The sequence below is a fragment of the Pipistrellus kuhlii genome, unplaced genomic scaffold (assembly GCF_014108245.1).
Source record: "Pipistrellus kuhlii isolate mPipKuh1 unplaced genomic scaffold, mPipKuh1.p scaffold_m20_p_12, whole genome shotgun sequence".
NCBI lineage: Eukaryota > Metazoa > Chordata > Mammalia > Chiroptera > Vespertilionidae > Pipistrellus > Pipistrellus kuhlii.
In genome coordinates this window covers 44239670-44263571 of record NW_023425427.1, presented here as the reverse complement: position 1 = coordinate 44263571, position 23902 = coordinate 44239670, and the positions used below count along the sequence as shown (strand labels likewise).

At 39.9% G+C, this 23902-nt stretch overlaps 1 protein-coding gene and 1 long non-coding RNA gene across 14 annotated transcripts in view; one reads left to right on the top strand and one right to left on the bottom strand.

The window, feature by feature from the left end:
* BNC2 (basonuclin 2) overlaps positions 1-23902 on the top strand; it is a 432069-nt gene that overhangs the window by 121050 nt on the left and 287117 nt on the right. For 11 of the 13 annotated variants that reach the window (XR_006741320.1, XM_045580260.1, XM_045580259.1 and 8 more), the window contains exon 2: positions 16957-17157. The exons of the other annotated variants lie outside the window; for them this stretch is intronic. Coding sequence is in view for 10 of the 11 variants with exons in the window: in XM_045580260.1 (XP_045436216.1) it covers positions 16957-17157 (201 nt within the window). In the remaining variant the exon portion in view is untranslated. The remainder of the gene's footprint in view (positions 1-16956; positions 17158-23902) is intronic. 13 annotated transcript variants of the gene reach the window in all.
* LOC118716600 lies at positions 13203-18191 on the bottom strand. The gene is made up of 4 exons (XR_004987210.2): positions 17884-18191; positions 17134-17360; positions 16455-16584; positions 13203-13674 (listed from the first exon to the last, which is right to left on the bottom strand). It is a non-coding gene; the product is annotated as an uncharacterized LOC118716600 (long non-coding RNA).

Sequence of the window (23902 nt, the reverse complement as noted above, 5' to 3'; positions counted from 1 at the left end):
TAGTAATATAAAACAGAAGTTGGAAGTTGTTAAATATTAGAAATACCGTATATGAGCATAAAATGGTTGATTCTTTACACTTAAAACCAGATTTTCCCCAGAGATTCTTTTCCCTCTAGAAGCAATCAGTATCATGTCCCACCCCCCACCAGCAATCCTTTAGAAATCCTAATAGTATTATCATATATTAATTTGACATTCAAAATGAAAAATTCTAATTATCAAGGAAGATATTTACTGTTTAAAACATAGGGTGAACATGCAACATCATCTAGCAAAATTCTTGTCTAAAATGTAGAAAACTGGAGAAGCAATGCCAGGTATTGGGATGAACACATGTTTTGACATCAGACCAACTTGGTCTTGAAATCACCACTTTGACACTTCATATAAGACGTTAGCCAAGTGACTTAACTTTCTTAGCTTCAATTTCCTTATTGGTAAGATGAGAATAATAATTCCTATCTCATAGGACCTGTGAAGAGCAAATGAAAAAATACTTTCTGCTTTCCACAGACCTGGCACACAACAGGTGCTCAGAAAATGTGAAGTGATATCCCTGGACTCTGTGCTTATCCAGAATGATTAACTTCCTCAGAGATCTGGATGCTGAGATCCTACTGTAGCTTTCATAGAATGTTCCACCCTGCCTTATATATACTATGCATTCCAGACGTATGCACTGATTTATTTTATTCTGTAACTCTTAAGTGTCTGGTTTGGTTTTCTTCATACCCTTCACCAGAAACCTGAAATCTCAAGAAAGAAGTACAAAGAACCATACATGACCATATGCACCATTTGACAATTCCAAACTTAGCCAGATGTCAGAATCTCAAGGGGTACTGTGCTTTTAAATGTTCAACAACTGGTTTGTTGGGGTAGGAGAGCTCTGACTTGTAGCGTTTGCAGATTGCTGTGGTCTAACCCTTCCCACCATGATTTCTAGTTAACAATGTCAATGGGTTAACATTAAACATTTGAAAGTTCAATAGTCTGTTCTCACAAGTCAGTGGAATAGCTCTCATACACTACTGATATTCAGTCCTCCAGATCTCTGTGATGTAAAAGCAGTTTAGGAATCCCCAGTCTCAAAAGCTAATTTTTTGACTTTGCCTCCATTTTCCCACTTTCCCTATTTGTATAGTAAAGTATTATAATACAAGTAGATCCGTTTTCTTAACTTTTTTTTGGTACCTATGATAATAAAAGTATAATATGCTAATTAGACTGGACAGCCTAACAACCTTCCCGATGTCATTCTGGACATCCTTCCGGATTAAGCTATGGAGGCAGGGGCCTAGGCAGAAGGCTGTTAGGGGTGATCAGTTAGGCAGTTGAGTAGTTAGGCGTGATCTAGCAGACAGGTGAGCGGTTAGAAGCCAGCTTTCTCAGATTGTGAGAGGGATGCCCGATTGCCGATTTAGGCCTAATCCCTCAGGACCCCCTTTCTGTCTCCCCCTCTCCCCTACACTAATTTCATGCACGGGGCCTCTAGTATGACTCAAGCTGAGGGGTCAAGGGGCCCAGGCTTTGTGTTTCTTGTCCTGTATGTGCAGTATGCATTTATTTTTAAAATGGTCTCTATTGGTTTGAGAACCACCATTACTGAAAAAGCTGTCACAAAGCCCATGTCTGTAATTGTACTAGAGACCCTGATACGGTGGTGGCAGGTAAGGGCTTTCCTCACTGTGTATATATCTGTCACCAATGATACAGGGTGTGGCAAAAGTAGGTTTACAGTTGTGAGTGCACGAAACACAAATAATATTGTATTATTATAGTTTATTATTTTCAATATGAACAATTGTAAACCTACTTTTGCCCCATCTGGTATCAGGTCTAGGAAAATGCGAAAGGGAACATAATGCAGCTTTTCAGTGTTATTTCTTGTAAGAGGTAGACATAATAGGAAACATTTTTTGGTACTTGACATTTTATTTAAGTGTGACTTGTCATTTACCTGTGAATGAATTCTCTCTATATACGTATGCCAGGTGAGTAAGGACTGACTGATAGCCAAGGGCTGTGAGCTCACATGGCTGTCGTGGGCAGGCAGATATAGGGAACTGAGGGAAATGGGTGGGGATTGTACAAAGGGGAGGAGGGAAGACTGTTCCCATTGGGGAGTGCATGCCAGGACCAGTAGCTTGTGTTTCCTGCAGCAGATTGTTGTCATGAAGGAGCAGCTTCCTGTTGCCATATCTTTAGTTCCCTGATATGTCATCCTTTGCCTTTCCCCCTTGTCCCCAGCAGCTGGAAATCCATAGTTCAATTAAAAATTTCTTGACCTTTTTTTTTTTTTTTTTTATACATGTTGGCCATGGGCTAAGCACACATGCACACTCATTACATACTTACTGAACCAAGCACAGCAAATTTGACCCTGAGGGACAAACTTGGTTGGTGGGTTTATTATAGTTTGCATTGCCTCTTAACACATAAATACATGTGCAGCAACTACTATTTATTAAAGGCTTCTTCAATTTAGCATTGGCTAAATCTTTTGTGCTAATCAAACATTTAATATTCTCAACAATTTGGCAAGCTAGTATTATTTCTTTTTTTATGGTTAAGGAATCTTGGCATTTGGAGAGGCTAGGTAACTTGCCGAGGTCACATAACTAGTAAAAGTTTCCCCAGGTATTCAAACCCACATAATCGGCTGCAGAACTTTGGCACTTAACTACTGGGCAAAACTGACTCCATGGATGTCTCCACATGTTGCTATAAGCACACACACACACACACACACACAACATAACTCACTGAATGTAAAGGGTGGGTTGAGATTGTTGTCAAATATTAGCTCGTTTGTGTGCAGTGATACGGTTTGCATGTATATTTGATGGGATAAAGCACTGGAATACTATCCTCTTTCACACTTGATAAGATTTTTCTGATAAACCCCAGCAAGGCCAGTGTAAATATTTCACAGGGAGTTTATATTTCACTTTGTCACAAACTAGACACATCTTGAGGGCTAGGGCCAACATTATCTCTGTTCAAGGGCAAAAATTGCCTCCCTTCTCCTTGCCATATATAAACCCCACCCATGGAAATGCTCCAAGTCCTGAGTGATGATCTCTTCCTCTGGGTAAGGGTATGAAGAATAAAAGTAAATCTAGCAGGAGGAGTAAATCCCAAAAGACAGAGATAAGTACTTGAGGTCAGAGACTGCATCTTTTATAGTTGGTCTACATACCAAACTCATTAATATGAAAAATCATCTTAGCTGTAGTGGTTGTAGTAGCAAAAGTAATACTACAATACTAGTCCTGTCTTTCTCCCCCCCCCCCCCAAACTCTTTCATTATTTCTAGGATTTGGAGAGATCTCTTTGAGAAGGTGATGTGAAATCAGGTCCTCCCATGTTTCTTCTTTAGTTCCACTTCTTTTAGTACCACATAAAATATATTTCAACCTTAAAAACTCCAGCCTACAGAGCTAAAACTGTAAGACTCTAGGAATACAAAATCAGAGTAAAAATCTATTCAGGGATCTGTTTAGGTTTTTCCTTTGGGAGATTTTGGAACACCATCAGGCACCCTCTTTGGGATTTATTCACTTGGTGTGGAACGAGAGAGACAAAAAGAGCCAGTCTCTGTGGCAGTGTTCTTCTCAACACTGCAAACCCATCATGTGAATAGAAAGAACCCCAAACCTTCATTTTCAGAGTTGTATCTCAGCCCCTGGCTCCTGGAGAAAGCCAGTGTGGTTCAGATGTGGGCTGGGAAGAGTGGTTTGCATTGGCATTGGCCTTGCGGGTGCTTTGGGGCTGGAACACACTCAGCTGTGGGTTCCAGATGCTTGCTCTCCAGTATTAATGTGGCCAACATGTGAAACCATGGCACCCACAATACTACACAAAGGCCACGCCTCTGATAGTTTGGGAAATAACTCCTAGCTAAAGAAATTCCTTCTTGAAGGGCTAGAATACATTCTTGAACAGTTGTTTTTTTGTTTTTTGTTTTCTGTTTGTTTTGTTTTTCCTTTAGATTGATGGAACCAGGGAAGAGATGCTTGATGATGTTGGACTAGGTACCAGGGACTAATCATAAGGTGTCTACAGTCTTGGGACCTTTAATTTAAAATAGAAACAAAAAAGGCTACTCTAAACCTTAGATTCACAGATGCTTAGTTCCATGCTGTGCATGTAGCAGAAAGTTTGTACACTCAAGCCATCGTATACTTTCTTTGGAGATGTCAAGTACAAACCATTACTGGTGCTTGTCATCTGGCCTGACTCAGGGTGTGTTCAGAATGTTTCCACCAATTTTTATTTCCCTCAGCTGTCTCTAAGTTTGGCAGGACCAGAGAAATCTATGTAGAAGAGAAAGGAAATGAGCAAGGGGTTGGGTGGTGCTTTCTTTATAAACTTAATAACCAAGACTCTTTTTAGGACCCAGAAATTCATGTCCCTTCTCACACATAAGGCCCGTGCTTCCTCCTAAAAGTGTGCTTGAGAAGCAGGGCTGTTTCCCTCCCCCATTCAGTTAGTGCTGTAGTTTTCTCATTCAGGTACAATTTCCAGTGAAATAGTAGCTTATAAGTATTCCGAAGTTAGTTTATTGACTCTTATTGCACTTCTAAGCACCTAATAAATAATTTATTAGTCTGATGGATATGTGGCTACCTAACTATGGGGCATGAAATATGCACTGTTTTTCTAATACACTGTAGGGAGACCTGTTTATAAAGTATTTAGTATTGGTTTTATAATGCACCGTTGACAACAGGAGACCACGGGAGCTCAAAGATCAATCTCATTTTGGCCCACAGTATTAATGCGGCTTTATAAAGCTCTATGACAGGTCACTTAGACAGCGGTCCTCACAAAGGGACTGGGTTAGGGAGAGAGCCTGCCGTGGCTGCCAGCACAGTGGAGGAACGTCTTTGTCCAATTCCCTGAGGTGGCTGTTTGGCGGTTGCTGATGTTGGCCAGGTGATGGAACTCATCATTTCCCTGAGTTCTCCAGAGGGTTTCTGGACCAAGAGTGCCCCGTTCTGCTAATGCAGGCTGCACTAATTGTACAGAGAGCCAGTGTGACTTTGGACCACAACTGTAGGCTGGGACACTCGGATCAGGGAGGAAGGGGCGGGACTTGGCTCTCCTCAGCTTCCTCTCATGTTTGTTAATGAAGTGACTTCTTCCATATCTCCCTCCCACTCCTTCCTTCAAATCACATATGTGACATAGCATGAAGTTTTTGTGTTTTTTTTAATTTTTGTTTGCTTAGGGAATTTCATTAGCTAGGAATACATGTATAGACATTAAAAACAAACAAACACACACTAGAGTAATGTTTAAAATGCTTAGAACTGAGGGACATCTAAATAAAGATGAAATAATTTCATCCAAGAATCAATTATCAGTGTTTTAATTTGTTGATAAGAACCCTATGCTATAGGAACGCCTTATAAAGGCAATTATTTACAAGGTACTATAGCCTAATAGAGTCTATGTTTTGGAGCAAGGCATTTTTCCCAACTTTGCATTAGGGACTTCTTGCTGTTGTAAGTGTTCTAGTTCCCAAAGTGAGAAATCTGAGCCGCACTTTCTTGAACCGTCTGTTTGCTTGTAATTCCTTACGCTTTTTTTTGGAACCAAGGTTGAGTTCTTTCTGCTCTGTGCCATGTCTTAACTCATCTCTTATTATTCAGAGTTTCATTTTACTCTCTCCAATTGGACCAAACCCTTTCTACTCTCAGGTGATCCTTGGTTTCATCCTGTCTTTGTTTCTCTTAGTAAGTGACTTCGTCTTTGCTGAGATGATCATTTCTTTTGTGTAGCTATTGCTTATTGACCATTTGCTATGTGTTAAGGACTCAGTTAGGTCCTGGCTTGCCAAAGATGGATAAAACTCTGTTCCTTTCAACAAGTGTGCAGCTCAGTGGGAGAAATGAGCAGCACGTTGGGTGTCTGCACTCTCAGTATGTATATCGCTTACCTTCTGAGAAAAGTGTTGTTGTTTTTCCCTTCAGGGCTACCCTTTTCATTTGTGCTCTTGATCCCATTCTCTCCTAGCCCCCTTTTATGTCATTTCCCCCTCTGGTTAGATTTTTCAATATCTTTTTCTTTGCTGGCTTGATCTCTTTTGCCTATGGATAGATTTTTTTTTTTAACATCCCATCTTCTCTTCCTACCCCTCCCCTTAGTGTGAAGCAAATCATCAACACACTAACACAATGTTTCCTAGTCCTTACTGACTTTTCAGACCACCCCTCTCTTACTTCACTTACTTGTTTTGCCGAAGTTGTCCACCAAAGAATGTTTTATCCTTTCTGCCTCCTTGTCTTTATCATTTGCTTACCTAAATCCTTTAGAATCTAGATTCTACAACTTTTCGACCTATCAGTCCACTAAGACACAGTCTCAGGACACAAAATGTAGTTATAAAATATTGCAGCCAGAAATCTGTTTGAGGTATGGTATAATGAGCACCCATTTGCCCAAGCTTCAGAACTGATAGTGCACATGTGTATCTGAAGCCCTGGCAAGTAGGTCAAGTATTCCCCCAATTATATTGTAGCTGCAGCCATCCCCTCTGCCCAATCCCTACCCCCCATTCAAGCATTATTCTGCTGAGTATTTATCATTCCCATGCACCTTGTTTTGCTCTTACTTTTTGCTACGACTTACTACTATATGAGGTTTTACTCTACTGTAAAGGTAGCACTGTGTTTTAGGACATTCAGAACTCTGATCATCCTAGCTCTGTAAACTCTTGTCTTCTCGTCATTCAGAACATTGGACAATCGTGATGCCTCTGTTAACACCCCCCCCCCCCCCCCAATAACTGGGTATCCCCCTAGATGCTGCCCTTGGCCACTTTCTCTTACCTCATCTGTCACTTCTCTGCAGAGGGGTCCCAGATCTGATAACTCCAGCATCCGTCTGCTTTCTGGACATTTCTGTTTGCCTCATCACTGACGTGATCTGCAGTTTTCTCAAACCAAGCTCACTGTGTAGCCCCCAGAACTAGCTCATCTCCATTTCTGTTGGCAGTGTTGCCATTTTCCCCGAGGCTCAGAATAACAGAGCTTTGGTGTCATCTTTGACTCTTTTCATTTATTATTGCATCTCATCTGTCATGCTTGTCCCCTGGACTTTAACTCTGCATTGTAGTTTGCTCTTTCCCTCAGCCCTATTGTCTGCTGCCGTTTATCCAGATTACTTATAAAGGCTTCCTAATAGGTGTCTGTGCTTCTGTCTTTCCACACTTCAGTCTTTCTGTTGCCAGATGAATCTTAGGGTACAGTAACGATCACCCCATGCCGCTGTTCAGAAGCTTTCAGCAGTTTTGATGGGGGCGGGGGTGGTGGTGGTGGTGGTGGTGGTGGTAACAGGATAAATAGCACCTCTTTAGAGTGGAATCTAGGGCTGTGCTTATTATACTAGTTCCTGTTGACCAGTCCATTCTTTCCATTCATCGTTACTCAGCTCAGGTCCTACCTCATGTTCTAGTCTAATTGGATCACTTCTCTGGGAGTATTACCAGTTCTGCAGTTCCAATGCAAATGCTGCCATGTACAAAAACAGAAAACCCCTCTCTTACTTCGCTCAGTTTTTTTCTGTGTACTAGACTGTATGCTTCCTGTGAGCAGGGACTCTTGTTTTAACTTTTCTGTTCCCCATACCTTCTTGTACCTGGCAAGTAGGTCAAGTATTCCCTAACAAGGGTGAAAAATGGATATTAATTTAGAATGTTTTTCTTTATAATAAATGGAAGAAGCGGAAACCGGTTTGGTTCAGTGGATAGAGCGTCTGTCTGCGAACTGAAAGGTCCCAGGTTCAATTCCGGTCAAGGGCATGTACATTGGTTGCAGGCACTTCCCCATTGGGGTGTGTGTAGGAGGCAGCTGGTTGATGTTTCTCTCTCATCAATGTTTCTAGCGCTTTATCCCTCTCCCTTCCTCTCTGTAAAAAATCGAGGTACTGACTATATCAAGACAAATTTTTAAAAAAGATAGTAATTGCAGATATACTCCTCTGACTACCGAAACCCTTTTTAAAAGGTAAATGTTCTAAGTCTGTCAGTAGTCAATCATTACATAAACAAAGGCTGGAGAGAATGGAAGTAACAAGTGGGAAAGCCTACAGCATTTGCTAATTGACTGAGAGGGAATACATGTTTGTCCTCATTAGTTCTGTTTCTCTAACTAGGACCTTTCAGTTCGCAGACAGACGCTCTATCCACTGAACCAAACAGGTTTCGGCTTCTTCCATTTATTATAAAGAAAAACATACAATCTAGTACACAGAAATTTTTTTTTTTAAATGCAAGAAAAGGGAGCTAGAAACAACTAATCAGGACAAACGTGTATTCCCTCTCAGTCAATTAGCAAATGCTGTAGGCTTTCCCACTTGTTTCTGCCATTCTCTCTAGCCTTTGTTTATGTAATGATTGACTACTGACAGACTTAGAACATTTACCTTTTAAAAAGGGTTTCGGTGGTCAGAGGAGTATATCTGCAATTACTATCTTTTTTTTAAAAAAAATTTTCTTGATATAGTCAGTACCTCTAACTAGTACTCTCTATATGTTCTTCCAGTGTCTCAGTAGGCATATTCATTGCCTACCCCAAACTACCCACCCCCAATTTTCACACTTCAGTCTGTCAGAGAACCAGGTTCAAAGAGCAAGACAGGCGAGCAGGTTTCAGGATCCTGTGTTGTGGGGTTCTTTCTCATTTAAGCCCCTCGGAGATAGCCATGCACTTGCACCGCCTAGCTAAGGTCTGGCTCACCTAAGTACTTCCTCCCACCCGTTAACTATCTTTCACATTCATCCTCATTCTGTGAAACTCAAGTTATTTACTCGATTCCTAACACTTGAAAACTTTATTGCCAGCAAGAAGAACATGTAATGACAGTTATCTGAATAATTTCTGACGGTAATGAAGTATCTGGTGCCTTTTTCTGTCCTTTCATCATCTCTCCCACCCTCCATTATTTTTTTCTTTTCCTTCCTTTTCCTATTCTTTCTTATTCTTTTATCACCACTATTTTTAGTAGTATTACCATTAACAGTAGCAGTAGTCAGCTTTTAGAATCAAAATATAATACGCTTACAGGAAAGTGCACAATTCGTAAGTGCATGCTGCTTGAGTTACAGAGCGACCATTGCCAGAACCACCAAGCAGCAGGAGATCAGAACCTCACCTGCAACCAGGAGCTTTCCTTGGGTCTCATGCAGCCACTGCTCCCCATTGAAGATCATTACTATTCAGAACCAAGCCACCTGTTAATTCTCTCCTCTTTCAACTTGCTGTTAATGAGTTTCTAGCATCTTCTGGGATTCTTAATTTTGAAAACAGTCTCCAAGTTCATTCAAATTTGATTTGTTTCAAAAATTTTCCACTAAAATGTGGATGTATACTAAAGAATCTCTGTGGTTTTTCTGAAGACGTTGAAACCAAGGCAGTGGTATTATTGCACTTTTTAAATTTGCTTTTTAGGTCTGTAAATTTCACATAAGGAGGGTGACATCAATAGAGTTGCTCTTTTTTCCCCCTGTGATAATTCCAAAAGCAGTGTTGGATTTTTCTGGGTGTCTGTGAATCTCAATCTTTCTTCCTGACAGTAATTTAAACTATTATTATGACATTTTCACTGGAGCTGCAGGCTTCTCAGTCCGCAGACTTCAGAAAGAAGAAAATAAAGAAATTAATACTGTGTTTGCGATCCTTGCAGCTCTTCATGGTCATACAAACCTAATTCCCCATGTCTGCTCCACAGCCTGAGTTTTGATACTCATTTAAGGAAACACATCACTGGTTCTTTTCCTCTAGAAGACTTTTCTCATAAAATACTTACTCCAGGTTATAGTAAAAGAAGCCATTGTCACTGTTTGTACCTGAGAGAAGATGAGTACAGTCACTTTTCAGTTTTTAAACCGAAATAGGGTAGGTAGAATGTTTGATCTTGTGGAGGCTCCAAATGCATGCTGACTGATGCTTTTGCATCTGCTAAAAAAATTCATCATTTCCCCAACATTGTATAAGCTACCTCAGCTATAACATCTTACTCAAATATTTTTATTTTTTATTGTTAATAGTGTATCAAGAGATTGTGGCATTTGGATAGGTCCTGGATGTGTTTCTCTGAAACAGAGTCCTGAACTAGGCGATCAGCAGAGGCTGTATAAGTGATGGTTCCAGTTGGTGTAGAGGCAAATGCCAACCAGGGTGGTTTCTCTCTTTGCCATAGATGGGTGAAGCTTGTAGGCAGTATTGGCTTGCAGGGGTGTTCATGCTGCTGTTTAAAGTGGCTTAAACTTGTGTCCTATGCATACCTTATTTTAGGAGGTCTGTTTTTTCCCCTCAGTTTGAGGTCACATAATGATGTTTTTAGCATACAAGCTTTCTCCCTCAGTGTAGGTGATCATTTTTTTGGACAAAAGTTATTTTTAAAATCCTCACTTGATATTTTTTCCCCCATTGATTTTTAAAAATTTATTAAATTGTTTGGGGTGACATGGGTCAACATGAACATAACAGGTTTCAGGTGTGAATTTCTATGTTACAAGATCTGTAATTTTTCCATTGATTTTTAGAGAGTGGAAGGGAGGAAAGAGACAGAGGTAGAGAAATACTGATGGGAGAGAGACACATTGATTGGTTATCTCCTGAACACACCCTGGCCTAGGTTAAATATGTGTCCTGGACCAGGAATCGAACCTGTGACTCTTGGGTGTGCAGGCCTTGAGATTTCTATATGTTGAAATGTCTCCGGCCCACTGCCAGAGCAATATGGATAAGGTATAGTGGTAAACGTGAGATAACGTAAAATTTTAACCCAGATGTTCATAGAGGAGAGAGAGACCAACAATCAGAGAAGACAACACCATTTCCCCCCTTCACTTGAATATATCAAGATCCTTGACTGAATTTTGATTTGGTTAATCCACAAGCTAGCTGTTAACCCAAGTGAATGTCCCAAATTTTTGGAGAATAAGCAGTAGAATAGGTGTCTGCCAAGAGATTTATAGAAGGATACAGGTCCATCTTTTACGTTATTTACCCACAAACCAGCACCAGGTTAGACTCAATGGCTGGCATATGTGCATCATCTTTGTAATCTGGATTAAGGGCAGCTACACTCAGGTCTGCCTAAATCCAATAATAAATTGAAACACGAATGGAAATTGCTAACTAAGAAAAGTTTCCCAGTTTTCTTAAAATTTAAATACAGAGATCCAGCTGGTAGAATCCAAAAGTTCTCTTTGTGATCATCAGACCTCACTGCTGTGGACCTCTTGTCTGTGAAAGAGGGGCATTTCATACCTTATGAGGATCTGAAAGGTGGTAATGGAAATGAGGAGCCAGGGGAGAGTGCGAGGATTTCGGTATAAATAATGGGTGAACCCTAATGGCGAAGATGAGCGCCTTAATGTGTGGAAATGTGTTCATATCAGCACTGTGTCTTACGAGGCGCTTTTACATTTTCCTTCCTTTCTTTCCCCCAAAGCATGAAGGCTCAGTACAGTTATAGGTCATCTTTTTGAGTGTTTTTTTGGGGGGGTGAAGTTTTCACTGTCCTCCCATCAGCTTACATATGTGACTCAAGGGAAAACAGGCAGCTTGGATTATGATATAATTATTCACAAGGGAAAACTGCGGTTGAAGTTGTTAGTTTTCCTTTTTCTTTATTCTCTTCTCTACAGTGAGTCAAACGTGTTCCTCCTTTACTTCACATAGAAAACATAACTGTGCACCATAAAACAGGGAGGGCAGGTTTCACAGGGGAAAAAGGCTGCTGTCAACTTTTTCCCCTCAGGAATATGGAAATTTGGGTGGATTATCTGTTCAGAGGAGGTTTCCTTTATTAATTCTTTTTCCTTTTTTCACTTAAGACATCTGTTAATACTACACAGCCCAACAGATGTTGCAAAGCAAGTCCCATACTTTGTTGTTAAAAAAAAAAAAAATGACATTTCCTCAATTGGTTCTCCCTACCTCTGTGCCTGGGCCTAGCCTGCCACTTCTGCATAATTTGCATATATTAAGTTACATACCTTAATGTCATACAAATTTGTAGCTTCAGCATTACTTTTATACAGTAAAGTCTAATTTGATCACAAACTATATGTTTGTTGCTTCAGAACTAAGAGTGGCTAAAACATTTTTTTTCTTTAAATCTCCTTTGAGAATGACAACCTAATTCCACATATAGGGCTAGAGAGCCAATTATTAAACATTTTCCTATAAGTGAATTACAAAAGCTTGAGTTGTTTTGCCATTAGGAAGTGCTGATTGTCATGCGATGTGGAGCGTCATTTTTATTTTGGCAAGAACAGGGACAGTTTTGTCTTGACAAGCCATTAGATGAATACCAGAGTGTGTCACATGAAAAACCACTGATCTTTAACCCAGCTCTGTACTTAACCAAGCCTTGAAAATGAATAGTGAATAAAAGAAGAGCAAAGGCCAGTTTACTGTCATTACAGATTACAGAATCTGCTAACAGCTGCTGAACTGAACTCGGGGAATTACAGGTATTGTTCTGTGGGCCAGCAGAAGTCCCGGAGATGCCTATGAAACTGTGTACATGAGCTGCACATTTATTTTACATTTACACTGTTGGGACATAGCTAGACATGCATGAAAATCCTTGAGTACTTTCTTAGTGTACTAAACACATGCCTTTTATCTCCAAACCTTATATTTACATATAACTGTCTCAGTGAGGTTTCCCTAACCCCTGTTATGGAATTTTTTTTTTTTTTTAAAGCAGTGCGTTTTTAAAGGAGGTATAGTAAGTATTGATATAAAAAAGAAGACAAAAAGTATGGAAGATCTCCCCCATCTCCCAAAACAAAAATAAAACCACAAACATACAGGCTAAGCAAAATCCCTTGCTCATTTGTTCCTTCAGGTATTTATTTACTGGGGCTGATAGTTGAAACCAACGTGTGACTTTTCTTTTTCTTTTTTGGAGGGGAAGACCTAAACCTACCTCAGTACCCAAATAATGGAAAGATCAGTAACATTTTAAACAGTCAGTTGTGGGAATTCTTGCTTACAGAGCTAACAAGAAGGGACCCCACTCTCCTCCTCTGCTGGTGGAATTGTGTTGTGCCTCCCTGTAGTCTTGTTATCCCACACAACACGGAAATGCAAATTCCTTGCAACTAATTGGACCTCATTGAGGGTACATGCACAGTGTGAAGCTATATGCAAAAAGATTTTTTTTTTAAATTCTCTGTAATTACAACTTTTAATTATTACCCAAAACATCAGCATCTGTAGTATAGGTTTAGAATACATATGGCTAACATTTTTTTTTGAACAGATTACTCAATTTGCGCTATGAAATGCTTAGCAAGTATCAGCTCCAAAGTAAGAAGATGTTTATTTGCAACAATCAATAAGTTGGATTTTACTGAAGTTCTGGGAAAATACAGTTTAAATGTTAAACATCATAAACATCAGAAATCACTTTCAAAATGTCACCTTTTCCTTCAGTTCTCCAGTCTATTTTAACACTGTAGACTGCATGGGAGTTTCTTAATCTGTGTATGAGTTCTGATGAGGTGGAGGCATTCCCATTCCCATATTGTCTTGACTGTCATGGGTGCCATTTAGACCTGGTTGGTGTCCTCCTTAATTTCCACGGTACATCTCTCACTATCAGCCAACACATAGCCTTTAGTATTTGCAGTTCTTTAACCTGAAATACATAAAACCAGGGCAGAAAAAAAGCACTTACTGTGGAAGTGATACCTGCCTCCACTGCTGCCACCCCCAGTTTTAAATAACTTTATCACAAATGATTCCAGATAGCTGTTTCATACTCTGCAGACTATTGAGCCAGTGGACAAACTCAAAAATCATTCTTGTGCCTTGTAGGTATATTTTGTTGTTGTCTCTTTCTGTAATAAAGCTTGTTGTCTTTGTAAACTAGTCTTACAGACTAGTTAAATTTTCCTTTAATCAAATCCACTTCCCAGTGCAGTATCGGATGATATAGATTTGTTGTGGAAAAAAAATACTTTGAACGTTAGAAAGCCATCCCTGTAATTTTGAGGCTTGTGCCTTGACAGTAATATGCAGGTACTAGTTACATGGCAGACCTGCTTCAGAGCAACCTCAGACACTGATGTCTGAAATGGCTCAGTTTGCCTGCGCTAGACAGCATTTTGTCAGCAGACTGCTGGCCGAGCAGACTAGATTTGGATGTATTAGCTAGTCAGCCTAATAACCCTGTACAGACTGTATTGATTTTTTTAGGAGAGAGTTTATGAACTAAATAAACTTGGGGTTGGTGTCTTAATAAACTGCTTCTCTCAGTCTGTCACATTTAGTTACGGAGCTGTGCAGTTTAGGGGGAAAAAAGGCTAATTCTGTTACAGATTGTTCACAGCAGGGTCTCCAAATTAGCCCTTTGTTTTGTAATGCCACCTTGCTTGGGCTCGCTTTGAGCACATTTCTCAGTTTTGCCCTAATGAGTTGCAACACTGATAATGTGGCTGATGATCTTTCATTGATTTCACTATCACTTGCTTGTCTGGTAATTGATCCGTTGCTGAGCCTCTAGTTAATTATATCGGCTTTGACATGGCCTGGTCCACGGGGAATTTCAAGTCTTGCAGAATAACAGTTTTAATAAAAGAGTCTATTACTGCAGGTGCTTGCTGCTGCATGCCAGTTGATTTTTGTGTTGTTTTCTGTGTGTGTGTGTGTGTGTGTGTGTGTGTGTGTGTGTGAGAGAGAGAGAGAGAGAGAGAGAGAGAGAGAGAGAGAGAGAGAGAGAGAGAGAGAGAGGGAGGGAGGGAGGGAGGGAGAGAGAGGAGTTGGGGGGAGGATAGCAGGGAAAGAAGAGGACTGCTGGACTGAAAGAAAAAAGAGGTGGGGGCTGGAAGAAGAGGAAGAGGGAGTTAAGGGGAGAGGAAGGGAGGAGGGGGGACTAGAGAGAGCAAGAAGCAGGCGAGAGAGAACACGCAGGCAGAGCAATACAACAGCTTGAGAGGAGCGAGGAGGAAGCACGCTATTGACAGTGTCCTTAAGCCTCCCACAAATAACAGCCATTAGTGGGAAGGTCAGGAGCTGAGCAGGCAGCTTGACTGAGGCACTGAGTGCCACTTCAGAAATCAAGAGGCTAGCAAATTTTAGAGGGAGTTTAAGTGGGTAATAGCTAGCTGTAAAGGTACAGTCACTGTTGACAATTGACTCATAGGGTCTTTTCCTGCCCTCCCCCTGCAAGAATATTTATTGACCACAGGTGGACTTAATATATTTTAAGGCAACAATTCTTTGGGTTCTTGTTTGCTTCTTCTCAGATATTGAATTTGCTGCTTTTGAGACTTTTTTGTGCTTAATGGTGGTGAACCGGAGGGAAGTTTAACAGAAAAGCTTTCAGGAGATGTTGGATCTAGAGGGGAAGGCACATTTGTGTCAACATAGTGTACGTTTTCTCATCTTTTCTCATTGTCCACTAATGACACAGAGCTGCCACTGAAGCTCTTTCTGTGCCTTTTGTTGTTTCAGAGAGTAAGGTTTATTGTTATTCTTCAGTTTAAGAAGGAGCAAGGAGAGTGGTACATTTGTCCTCGATATTTGTAGGTAGTTGAAGATTAATGTTCCTTACATTTTAAGTTTAGGAAGGATGGCTTTTTCCTGCTGACTACTTTTACGAGATGACATGAATTTAGCTTTCCATTTGGAAGTCACTGTTTATGTACAGTGCATTTTGCTCAGTTCTGCTTTTTCCATAAATAGGGTATGATAAATACTATCTAATAAATAGGTATTTTCTTTTAAAAACTAGTTTTAATTAAGAATATGACATGCTATCGGAGGTTATATTTCATCAGGCAGGAAAACGTAGAATTTTCCATAGAGATGTTGAATGAAAAATGGAATTTTGTATTCATTGCTTTTTGCCTGAAATCGGATAGGATTTTTTCCCCTTCATTTTGTTTCTTTTTTTCTTCTTCTTATGATTTGGAAGGATATTGTAGATGCTTCATCCAGCAACTTTCACAAAGGACTTTTCTCTACTTTTGAACTTTAAGAAAAGGTATACTTTTTTTCCCTTTGTCATTCAATTTCTTATTACTTAACATCCAATTTAGTAATTAATGAATGACCTGAGGTACTGGACATTAAGTAGTGTACATGCATGTATTTTGCAAATGTTTACTGTGCATCTTCCTTGTTAGGAAAAAAACTGCTAAGTTTATTTATTTACTTCTTAGAGTGTAAAGTTATGTCCCTATGCATATTATTTCCTTTAGGAGTTTCTACGTGGTTCTAAATAGCCCAGCACACTCCTATTATGACTTTTGGGAGTTTACATTTTGACAACAACTGAGCCAATTTTACATTCTCTTACATCTGAATGTTTTGTTTTTTTTTCTTCCAGTATAACTAGAAAAAAAAATAGTGTGTAAGCCTAGCAGTTTTACAAATGTTAGAGCAAAGACTGATGCCAGATACTGCATGTTATACCTGAAAGCATTGTTGGGGGGAATTCCCAGGGAAGGGCCCCCGCTCCTCCTCACCCCGTGTGCTGTCGGTCTGTCCGTGGGAGTGGCGCTGCTCGGAGAGGGCAGAAGTGTGTGTGTATCTCTCCGTGTGTCTGCAGGAGGGGTGAGCACAGGGTGTCATTTGGTGCCTGACAGTGGAACGGGTGCCGTTGACTCCTAGCTCTGCTGTCCAATGACATGCAGTGGCTGAGAGTTTGAGGCTGATGGTTGGGTCTCCAGTGCTGCCTGCACACCTGACAGGCAGCTGTTAAACTGAGCCAAGGCAAGCCCGGGGAGTCACAGTCCATGCATACATGATAGGGGTGTCTGTGCAGAAGGTGCGAAAGAAGCTCGGACCCCCCCCTCCCTCCCCCAGGGCGCCCCCCCTCCCCAAATGAAATGCACAGTTCAGCCAGCTTCTTAACTACACTACCCTCCTGCTACTGGCTGCCAAGAGGCTCAAAAAATCCACCTTCACTTTTCAGTCAGAAGAGGCAGAAGTGGATGTGAGAGAAAGAGAGACACAGAGAGACAGAGAGCCAAAGAGGGCAAGAGACTTGACTTTAAGAGGCTCCTGTACTGACAACTCCATGCAGTTCGGAACCAGAACGACTGCGGCTGAACCAGGGTTCATGGGGACATGGCAAAACGCTGATACTAACCTTTTATTCAGAATGTCCCAACAGGTAAGTTACTTTCTTTTCTTCTTCTTTTTTTTTTTTTTTAAAGAAATCTTGAATTGTTATGTGCACTTTTGTTTCTGCTGTTTTTCTTTCTTAACATGTACCAAAAAAAAAAAAAAAATTGATCACTTCCTAGTTGGGCTCTAATTTTGTCATGACTGTGTTACTGGAATGGCAGGGTGACTTCCTGGTTCCCCTAAGGGCTCCTTAAAGGAAAAAAAGGGGGAAAGGATACTGAAGTCAAAGAAAGCAGAGGCATTTGTTGCAAAGTTTCACAGTACCACCTGGGTCCAGAGAAGACGGTTTCTTTGTTTTGCGTTAAAAAAAAAATAAAAAAAATTTTCCCCTAAAAGCCACCCAACCCCACAGATGTATCTTTTTCTCTCTTTACGGATCACTTCATCAAAGTGTCTGCTGTCTCAGAGGAGGCTCTCCAGCCACACAGTGACAGCATGTAGGGTCCCCTCCGCACAGCCCAGCTGACTTGCTGGGGCTGGAAGCAGCTCCAGGTCCGACCCGAGGGCAGGAGGCTGTGCAGGCATCGCTGCCAGCGCGCAGGGTCCAGAGTCGCTGGAGGAGGAGGCGGGTGCGTGGCGGGCTGTTCCGGCCCCGGTCCCAGCGCCTCTGCCCGCCCGCCCGCCTCCGCTGCTCCTGCGCTTCCCGCAGCCTCCAGCTCCGGCTCCGTGCGCCCGCCCGCCCGCTCGCTCGCCCGCCGGCCGGCGCACTCACACTCCGGAGCAGCCTCGGCGTCCTCCCCAGAGCCTCTCCTCGGTCCGGCCGAGCTGGCAGCGGCGGCGGGGTGTGCTGGCTCTGCCCGGAAAGCCTAGGTGTTAGTGCGGGGCCAGCGGCTACTGATCATTAATCACCGGGCCGGCGGCTCGTACCATGCGCTCCGTGATACGCGTCCTGCGCGTTCGGCGGCTCCTCTTGCACAATTGCTGGCTCTGCGGCTCCTCCGAGGGGGAGCGAGGGTGAGAGGAGGAAGCAGAGGGAAACAGCCCAGAAAACTTTCATCTTGGACTGGGCTCAAGCGAGGGAGGGAAGTTCCCTGGTGCCTCCCTCCTAGACAACGTCTTGCTTTTCAAAAGCCTGCACCAAACCCTTCGCACAAAGCCAGAGTTTAGTGTGATAGTATCATCCACGCAGCACGAAAGTGTCACGGACAAATACTTGAATTTTGAGCAGATGACGGTTAAGAAATTGATATGGTTTCTTATTTAAAAAAACAAACAAACCTGCTTTCTTTAAAAAGAAAAAAAACCTGTTTTGTTTGTAATAGTGCATGAGAAGGAAATATTTTATTGCATTGATTTAGATTTTTTAAAAGTATTGATCATAAAGGAAAGAAAACAATTTGCTAGGCTATAAACTACCCTCGCTTAGAAATCCATCTGCAGAATGTTGTGCTCAGTTCCAGGGTTTTGTAGCATTATAGCTAGCGAACAGTTTGATCGCAGAATTCTAGAAAGGATAAATGCATTTGAATAAGGTGTATTTTGACATATCCTGTAGAGGGACCCTGATTACTGCTGATACGGTAAGCTGGGGTTTAAATGCAATCAACATAAACCCAATAAGCAACTCTGTATGTGCCGTTTCCCATTCTACCAAGTTAGGTTCATTTCCTCCAGAGATAGTCCTTGTCATTGCAGTGTGCTTTGAGAGGTGTGCTGCTGAGCATATCCCTGCCTGGGTGGCTCTGTTTGTGGTTGGAACACAATGTGTTTTTACTGACCTTAGGACCAAATAACTTGTGCCACGCTTTAAAAATTAGATGTTACCTTCAGGGTTTTGAGTGAGTTAGTGGAGGTCAGTGTGTGTGTGTGTGTGTGTTTTGAAAGGGAAAATTGGTTTAGGTCTCCCTCTAGCTAGAAAAGAGTTAATAAAACCAGATAGAGATAATGATCAATTGATAAATGGCTATTGAACCACATAGATGGTGTTAGATTGCTTCTTTGGCACTAGCCCATTTTCAAGTAGATTTGAATCTAAAGAGACATTAAGTTGTGGAAAACATTTTAGCTTAAAAATACAAATAAAAGTAAATTATATAAATAATGGAACAGAATTAGGAAAATAATTTGAAAATTTTCAGAGAAACTTGTACAACTAAGATGTTATGACGTGTTTGATCCAGCTATTTGATTGTATAGATATTTTAAGGTCTGTTTTGTGTGTGCATGTGTGTATGCATGTGTCACAGTGAGCTTCAGTGACTATATAAACAGAGTAGAAATATAGGAAAGTAATTTATGCAAAATTATGTTATATAAAACTATAATAATTATACTATATATTAAACTGTATAATAAAGGGAGAAATTAACAATTTAAAAAATGTGATTTAACTATATTTTGTTTCATTTTTTGGTTTTGATACAGTTAGCAACTCCTCCCTCTTTTTCTCTTCTGGTTACTATATGTTTACATCCTAGCCATTTTTGGAAAATGTGTAAGAGAGGGTAAGAATTTACATGTGTGTGTTTTTTTTCTTCTTCTTTAGGATAACATTTTAGTTTGTATAAATATTGTGTAAACTTAAATTTAACAATGTGTAAATCTAAAAAAATATGTGTTGTGCATGTTTACCATGTTTATTTTACTTAACTATAGTTCATCAGCAATGCTGATTTAGAGAGTGTGTGTGTATGTATGTGTGTGTGTGTGTGCAAGAAAGACACTTTTATTAAACTGATATCTCTGGCAGCCAACAGTTTCAAAGGAATATTAGTTTCAATGTAAAACATTAGCCAGCTTTTGTCTTACTAGAAGTAAACGTTTGCCCAGTTTAATCAAGTATGCAAAATTCTGTATATCTTATTGCTAACAGTAAAAATAGTTTTCTATTATGATTGTAATTTCTGAGAGAAAAAATGCTTTAGCTTTTGACATAAATTTTATTTGATATATTTTTATTTCAAGGTTTTCTTTAATAATATAAAAAACTTTTAAGATTTACCTGATCATTTCATTAAGTATTAGAGAAGACTGGTTGTTATGAAAACCGAGTTAAAGAGAATTTACCATCAGTAATATTTAACTGCAGCACAACTTGTAGTAGAAAAGTCTCACTGAAATTTAATAATCTAGGTTTGTCTTTTATAGGTAAATTAGGAGGTAGAGATATAAAAATCTTTGTCTTTTGTTTTGTATGAGTGAAGTTGAATCTGCTTATACATAAATCCTTCAGTTTGTCTAATACTGACGAAAAGATAGTCAATTTATATCTTGTGGAATTAAGGATATTCTCCTAAAGTTCCAGATATAACTATTTGAGTGCATTTTTCTGCCTCTCCACATTTTCTCCCATATTCCATTATGATTTTTTCAAAAGGGATAATTTTTTTTTCTATACAGACAAATATTTGATAACCTTAAAGGGCATGACTCTTGACTTAGTGAAGGGAGTCCTTACTTGGCTTACTTTGATCAGTGACAGGCCGAGAATGACCAGAAACCCTTTACTCATCTTCTCTGTTAATCTCCTGGAGTCCAGAACATTATTTTGCTGATTTTAACCTCCTGAAGTTTTTGTTAAAGCAGAGAATAAGGCCTGCTTTAGGAAGTGTTGCTTTTTGTTTTTAAATCAGGTTTTAAGAGGTGGTTTTTCTAAAATGTTTTGTATTTGAGAGAGTAGCATATAAAATTCTTTGTAGGTACCTCAAGGGATGCAAATCTAATGTATTTTGAAATCTTTTCAGAAATGAAGCAGGTAAATGGCTGTAGCCCACGTTTTACACGTTTACGTTACTAGAGGCATTTTCCTTTAATTATTGGTAAGGTATATTTAACCTTTGCAAATAAAATGTAGATTCCTTAATAAGGTCTCTTTTCAGACATGAGTGAAATACTAAGTTAGAATTATAAATGACTGTGTGCATCATTATGTAGTAATTTAGGATTCACCCAATGATGTAACACAATTAACAACCTAATTTCATTGTGAAGCTGTGTCTTATTAAAGAACACTGTCTGACATTCTCTTACAGTTGCTTTATTTAACTTCATGCAAATATTATTAATAGTGACATTTTTTCTATTGTGCACTAGATTCTCTCATTAGCATGATGTGTTAGTTATCACCAGAGAAATAATTTCCTAGATAGGTGAGGGGCAAACCAAGAAAGCTAAAAATTAAATCAACGATTTACATTAATGCCAGAGCATCTGCTCACCAGAGATATGACAGAGTAAAGCAAACTTTCTTACTAATATAAAATCTATCACATTTCAGAGAAATGATAAATAAAATATATTGTAAGAAATATATAATAACATTCCTGTTCCTGGAATGAATTTTAAAGAATGTTTGATACGAAATTTTCTCCCAGCAGTTTCTTAGTTCTTTCTATTCATATAGGCAAACAGAGTTTCATTTTGTTGAAACTATGGTTTAAATTGGAAGTGGTGTTTGTTTTTTTTCCTGACTTCTTACCTCTTTCCCCTAAATAATTTGAGTGTTTATTCACTAACAGCTTAAAAGGCACATGTACCATTGTCCCCCCAGAAGTCAGTTGCCTAATTGTATATTGTGGTTTGATTCTTTTTTTGTAGTTCATACAATATGTTTTTATTCTAAACTCCATCCCACTCATGCAGACATCTCATTTAATATAGGATGTATATTCTTATTTAATCAGAGCCCTGAGTAAAGCAGCTGCTAGTTAATGGTCTTTGAAAATGACTTTCACTGCCAGGCATCATCCATCCCTAGGTTTCTGCACTTTTTCCTCATCCCTTCTTACTCCTCTTCTTACAGTTGGTGTGTTTTAGTGATCATGTCTTACTAAAAATGAAAAGGACTAAATTGACCAAACGTATGGTCGTGATGTTAAAATAAATATTTATGTTATATTAGGAGGCATGTAATTTCAGCCTGTTGAATTACTAGGCTGCTCTCCTACCTCTTATTTAGTTCCACTCTCTAATTTGAGTGATATTAGGTTTTATTTTGAAGTTTCAACTGTAGACATATATTCAAATATAATTCTTAACACACACTCTGGTAATGTAACATGAAAATAGCAATATTTGGGTAATTGTTACAGTAAGAGACAGGTGCTTGTGGAAGTCTGTGGATAGCTTGCAGACTTCACCTTAACAGGGAGGTCTGATTTGTCATGCGTTGGGAAAGTAGCAATGGATCAACCATAGGTCATATAGGTGATATTTATAAACATGTTCATGCAAGTAAAACATGCGCAAACATATTCTCAGAAGTGTATGAGGTACGCCTTAAAACCTGTCCAAAAATTTCAAGTTTATTTTCAACACGGTATGCTAAAGGGATTGAACATAGTAGGTGATCATTTTGAAATTATTTTCCTCATCTTTCCGTCATCTGCAGACTGGTACGGTGTGTCTGTATAATTTGCAAAGCCTTTTGCTAAGGTGAGTCAGGTAGCCACAGTTGAAAAACAAGTCCCTAAAGGTGCAGATATCTTATCTATAATTGCAGGTTATTTTTTTAATAATTATATTTATGAGCGTAAGTTAACATTCACTGATAAATCCAATTATTCATGCATGCCTTTATGGAAATCTGATTAATGTAGTGACAGAACGGATTTGGGCTACCACAGCAGCACATCCTCCCACTCCTATGTCAGGGTTAAGAGCTGCGGCAAATCCTCCCTAACTAATTAGATGCTGAGTAAGGCATCTCTGAGAAGTTGGGGCAAAAGTGAATGGGTCACAGCCAACTCAGGATTGCAAGGACTCCTGTGATAGTGAAAGCATTCGAGTTTGCCAGGTCGTTGTGACACAGGGAGCTGATTCCAAAGGAACAGGCCGTTACAGATAGCGCGCTGGCGTAATCCACTTCAGTGGAAAACAGAAATCCTAGGGCTGCTCCTTCCCACCTTATATGCACTGCACACACTCACTCAAAGAAAGTTACCTTGGACCTCCGCCCTTACCGATCTGCAAAGCTTTGGAGAAGATTTGCCTTATAAACATGAATAGCTAATGACTCTATAGCTGAAAAGAGGTCTTTTCTCAACTTGGGACTTTTGAGTAGAATGTATGTAGAAAAAAAGGAATGACAGAAGAAACTGGAATTTGTTTTTAGCCTGTGCCCATAATTTGAATCATAGTGTTTGAATTGATCTAGGAATTAACTCCTTACTACCTTTACCCCCCCTATATACCCACAATATTGTCAGGGAACTTTGTGGTGGTAGGGAGAAAAGAGTGAATCATGGGATGACTTTTTCAGGGAGAGACATTTTCTCTGAAATCCTTTTCTTGTTATTGTCCAAAGAACATGGAATATAATGGTTCCAAGATTTCCTTTCTCTTGAGGCTTGGAGCCTGGTTTGTTATACGTGTGGGATGAATTCTTCACCACGTGAAAACCCTTTCCTATATTTCATGGTATGTTTTTGCCACTACATAACCACCCTTCTCTAAGCCCTGGCCAGGAGATTGTGTGAGGATTGTAGAAAATGATTGATGTCACCCCTGTCTGCCAAAGCTGATGCCATTTTTATTCTCCGAAAAGCAGCTGGCTTCCACATTTTGCTTGGTGATCCTCATCTACTGAAGGGCCGGGAGAGGACGAAAGGGGGGGTTCAAAGTCCCTTTTAGGGAACTTTGACATCTATTTTTAAGCATTAAAGAAATAAAGGAAAGGAGCCATAATTCAGGATTAACACTCTTATCTCCTGGCACATAAGCAAAGCATTGTGTAAAACAGGGCATCTTTTCCCTGTAAGATAAACTAGTAAACAGGTGAGAAAAATAATATG